A 5,648-nucleotide genomic window follows, 5' to 3' on the forward strand; every position below is an offset into this window, starting at 1 on the left:
GCCAAGTAGTGGTTAATTTGTGTTGGTCCAGCAGGAGTTAATGTATGTTGGCTCAGTAAAAGTTGATATGTGTTGGCCTAGTAGTGGTTAATTTGTGTTGGTCCAGCAGAAGTTAATGTATGTTGGCTCAGTAAAAGTTGATATGTGTTGGCCCAGCAAAAGTCAGTGTGTGTTGGTTCAGTAAAAGTTGATTTGTGTTGGCCTAGTAGTGGTTAATTTGTGTTGGTCCAGCAGAAGTTAATGTATGTTGGCTCAGTAAAAGTTGATATGTGTTGGCCTAGTAGTGGTTAATTTGTGTTGGTCCAGCAGAAGTTAATGTATGTTGGCTCAGTAAAAGTTGATATGTGTTGGCCCAGCAAAAGTCAGTGTGTGTTGGTTCAGTAAAAGTTGATTTGTGTTGGCCCAGCAGAGGTCAGTGTGTGTTGGCTCAATAAAAATTGATATGTGTTGGCCCAGCAGAGGTCAGTGTGTGTTGGCCCAGCAGAAGTCAGTGTGTGTCGGACCAGCAGGAGTTATACAGACGATGTTGTCGGATTTGAGAAACAGCTAAAGTATTACTTATTAAAAAAAGGTTTAAATGTTCCAAAGCGTTCTGACTGAAAGTTTATGAGAAATGGGTTGCCTTTCTTGGATACTCTAAAGAAGCCACCTACTGGCTATTTCCAGAAAACTCCACTGCTGCAGACACGCTCAGTAACTTCTGTTAACATACTAATCTCTGAGATTTCTTTCACTCGCTATTTCTAATTCATAATTTTACCATAAAGACTACTATACCTAAAGACCTGAACCCACAATAAACTTATGCAAATAAATTTATTGTTAAACATTTCTGTTTTTGTATTTGTGAATATCTGGTTTCAATTAAGAAAGGGAAATAATATTTCAACATTACCACACGAGGAAACACCAACCAGAAGTATTATTCTAAATGATTGGTTTGTTATGAATTTCGCGCAAAGCTACACGAGGGCTATCTGCGCTAATTTAGCAATGTAAGACTAGAGGGAAGGCAGCTAGTCATCACCACCCACCGCCAACTCTTGGGCTACTCTTTTACCGACGAATAGTGGGATTGACCGTCACATAATAACGCCCCCACGGCTGATATGGCGAGCATATTTGGTGTGACAGGGATTCGAACCCACGACCCGCAGATTGCGAGTTGAGCGCCCATAACCACATCCTAAATGAAACATTCATGATAGGATGAGTTACAATCTATTCAAACACTTTAACACATTATATCAATATTTACATTATTTTCGTATGTTTTTTAAATACTTTTTTGAAAAATATATTTAAAATCTATACTTTCTATCATTTTCTTCTAAGTAAGTAGTGTACAGAAAGTAGTACAATGCGATAAACATCATTCTGTGGATTTTTTTTTTCCAATAAATATTACTCCGAAATATGGCGTTACGTAGAGAACAATAATCTTATAATCAATAGCTTTATATTGATATAATGCCATTTTATTGTATTTAGTTATTACACGAAATGCTTGAAATGGAGTTTGTGTGCGATATAAAGGAAAATTACAAATCTAAATAGATTCGTCTAGATTTCCATTATTGCTGCAAATAAGTAGAGTTAGTGATAAATTTACCGAGTACGGTAGGTATTAATTTGCCCCCTAGTGGCACAGCGGCATGTCTGCTGACTTACAACGCTAGCAACCGGGTTTTGATTCCAAACAAACGGGTATTAATTTGCCCCTAGTGGCACAGCGGTATCTCTGCTGACTTACAACCCTAGCAACCGGGTTTTGATTCCAAACAAACGGGTATTAATTTGCCCCCTAGTGGCACAGCGGTATGTCTGCTGACTTACAACGCTAGAAACCGGGTTTTGATTCCAAACAAACGGGTATTAATTTAATATTTAAATTTTTTTTAAATAGATATTTGAATTATTTCTATACATATTTTGTTGCAATATAAGAAGATCGACAACGCTTAAAATTAGTTTATTGTTGCAAAACATCTATTTCATATAAATAGTTTTGTAATCATACATAGAATATACTGAGTTTATGGTGACAAGGTTAACATTGTAAAACTTGGAGTTGTTTTTGCCAAATATCACATTAAATATTAAGTTGATTACTTGCAATAACTCCAGCTGTTGTCTCATAAAATTCTGATTTCCCTGTACAATAATACAATAATGAGATCTGTGCTCCAGTGTTGTTCGTCATGCTTGTTATAACTTACACTAATGAATTCTCATGGATTATATAAGGAACTATATTCTTCTGAAACTCAAACTAACTTCGGAATAGCATTATGACTGTTTTACGAAAAGCTGAAAGTATATCTACCGGTAGATACAGACGTTATGTTTAGATTCTTATGCGTGTTTCCATAAAGGAAGCATTATGTTTACAATCGCAATAATAGATAATAATAATAATACAGTAAAAAAGTAAATATAGCTGCTACCGGGCGATTGCTTCCTTGTGGTCTGTGTTTCTGAACTACAGATGGCGCCACGCTTCCTGAAATGCGCAATGACAAACGTGCTGCGAAAAGACTCCATAATTGGATGGAGGAGATCTAGTAGTTTAGCTGGTGCGTGTAAACCAAATCAATCAAAATCAGCTACAATTTGTAATAAGCAGAGTAGACGTGAGTAGATAATTAGTTATATTAATACATACAAAGAAATTAAATGCCAATATCAATATAGCATTACCCAATTGCTTACTCTTTTTTCTCTCTCTTTTCTTAAATACATGTGTAGTTTTGGTTTAACTGTATATATATTAGTAAATATTGGTGGTTTACAAAGAGGTTTTTAGCTCTTGGTGGAAACTAATGGTTTCGTTATTAGGCCTAGCTGTAAAAAACTGACGCAGTGATTCTTGTGTCTTCTACCTGTTATAGGAGCAAGACTGAAACCAACTGATCATTATGTATTCTGTAGAAATGGTGTTTTGGCTAGTGAATAAATGAGAGAAATTTTCTATCATACCACTAGCTTACAAGAACTGTCTTATGAGCAAACTGTTACAAGTATGCATACAATAATAGGTTAGTAAATATAAAGAAAATATTGCAGGAAAAGACTGCTCGTATCGGTTACTAATCTTCTCACCGGAACTAAAGGAGACTTCACTGATGAGAATCCAGCGCGAGGCGAATGTTAACTCGACCTTTACAAACTTGCCAATCCGGTGATGCAGGAAGATTGTTACGTTCCGAGCCTTATCGTTATACGTGTCAGCCATGTAGGAGAAGCGGAGGGGATCATTCGGATAGTACTTGCCTCCGATGCTGAACCAGAGTTTGGCCGTGGCGAATACCTGAACATCTTTGGTATACATGTTGTTACAGTGGAAGTAGAGAGACGAAAAGTTGCGAACTGAGTCGAAGGCAAATACAATCTGAAGAGGCCTAGAAAAGGATGAGTCGTTTTTCCATCCCACCCACTCGTAGCCTGGCGACAGAAAAATATAAATTCTATGAAATTGGCAAAAGAACTTTACTCGGGATCGTTGCTGAAAATAAAACAAACTGAAGAATGGGATAAGTAGCAAAATAAATCGATAACCGGACATTCAGGGATATATGCAGAAAAAATACAGTTAGTATATAGCAAGGAAATAACCTGAGCAGATATAAGACCAGATAACTAGTTTAAGGGCTAAAATCAGATAATAATACACGTACAGATACTAAAAGTACTCATGTCGATGAATATTAATAAATGAATAAAGAGATAAGTAGTTAGATGCGAAAATGTGTTGGTATAGTTATTAGTGAATACACAGCAAGCCTAATCTAAGCACATATACATTCATTCATTCAAAAACATGATCACAAGTAAAAGGTGAATTGATTTGAAAGTGCTTGTTTGTTTGTTTTTGAATTTTGCGCAAAGCTACACGAGGGCCATCTGCGCTAGCCGTCCCTAATTTAGTAGTGAAAAACTAGAGGGAAAGCAGCTAGTCATCACCACCCACTGCCAACTCTTGGGCTACTCTTTTACCAATGAATAGTGGGCTTGACCGTCACATTATAACGCCCCCACGGCTGAAAGGGCGAGCATATTTGGTGGACGAGTCGAGCACCCTAACCACCTGGCCATGCCGGGTCTGATTTGAAAGTGATAGAAACTGAGAAATTGACTAAACACGCTCATGCAGTAGCAAAGAAAATGCATTAATTAGATCTCGAATAACAAGCTGAAACTAATCTTTAACAGATGCGTTGACACAACTTGAGTTATTCCATTGAAAAGCTATGAAGGCGAACAAAAATGTTGTGCACGAACCTACATAAAACAATCAATATCCTTTTTTAGTATGTATATATTTCAGAGTGTCCAAGAAGTATTAATTAGGAGACGTGGACTTTGTTAGATCGCATCCGCAAGATGGCAGCATAATAGTACATGTTCCAATTCAAACTTTACAGATGAAAACGAAATGGGTGGTGATCTGTGTATGCGTACAATTTCAGTTTTAACTTTCACCACAATAAACTTTAAACAGTTTACAGAAGACACAACGTTTCGTGAACATTCCGTACGCTTTATATTTAACAGAACATTGTAAAAAAGTTATTGTTCTAACGTAGCTGATTGTATATTTTACAATTAGGCAAACAAACCTTTCCCATATCCGTCAGCATCCGCCTTAAAATTGTCGTCGCCTTCGACACCGTCTGTCAGTTGACCCAGACCGCCATTGAGATAGCTATCATCTTTAACCCCGTCGTAAGTGTCGTCAGAAAGGTCAAGTTCTAGGCCTCGCCTCTCTCCTTGAGGCATAGAGTAGGAAATAATGCCCTCTGTTGGAAATAAAATAAATAAAAGTTCCAATCAATCTTAATTATGTTAACCTAGGAAGACTAATTACACACTTTATTAATAACTTATGGTAAAAATGTGTTCGAGCATACGTGTATGTGCGGGTAACATTTACGAAAATATCTGAAATGCAGCTCGATATTATGTTAGAAGTCAAACAAAAGGGATTAAAACTCAACAATCGGGTATATTTATATGAAATGTGTACATATCAGTGTTTTTGTAACACTGTTAGAAGTCAAACAAAAGGGATTAAAACTCAACAATCGGGTATATTTATATGAAATGTGTACATATCAGTGTTTTTGTAACACATACAGAGATGAAAATACCAAATTCTACATGCGGCTGAATTCATATAATTGATGAAACTAAGCTTGTAGGATATTGTGATTTAATTTGAAATATGTTATTAACTGCTTTTGTAGCTGCTTTAAGATAATTTGTACTATGTTAAATACAAAGAAGCCGAATTTCATAAACTAAAAGTGATAACCTATTCACAGCTTATTCTTTCAATGGAGACTTATAATTACAATCGTATCATCGTGTCATACTGGAATATTCTGCCGTTACATAACGTGATGATTAATGATAATTCTGCCGTTACATAACGTGATGATTAATGATAATCTTGCCGTTACATAACGTGATGATTAATGATAATTCTGCCGTTACATAACGTGATGATTAATGATAATCCTGCCGTTACATAACGTGATGATTAATGATAATTCTGCCGTTACATAACGTGATGATTAATGATAATCCTGCCGTTACATAACGTGATGATTAATGATAATTCTGCCGTTACATAACGTGATGATTAA

The 5,648-nt window shown here is 36.2% G+C and overlaps 1 protein-coding gene across 2 annotated transcripts in view; it reads right to left on the bottom strand.

The window, feature by feature from the left end:
• Nucleotides 1-5,648, bottom strand: part of LOC106467832 (discoidin domain-containing receptor 2-like) — a 64,733-nt gene that overhangs the window by 17,590 nt on the left and 41,495 nt on the right. For both annotated transcript variants that reach the window (XM_022396830.1, XM_022396823.1), the window contains exons 4-5: nt 4,620-4,799; nt 3,103-3,444 (exon numbers count right to left, since the gene is read on the bottom strand). In XM_022396830.1, coding sequence (XP_022252538.1) covers nt 3,103-3,444; nt 4,620-4,799 — 522 coding nt within the window. The remainder of the gene's footprint in view (nt 1-3,102; nt 3,445-4,619; nt 4,800-5,648) is intronic.

Source organism: Limulus polyphemus, unplaced genomic scaffold, assembly GCF_000517525.1.
Source record: "Limulus polyphemus unplaced genomic scaffold, Limulus_polyphemus-2.1.2 Scaffold83, whole genome shotgun sequence".
NCBI classification, from domain to species: Eukaryota; Metazoa; Arthropoda; class Merostomata; order Xiphosura; family Limulidae; genus Limulus; species Limulus polyphemus.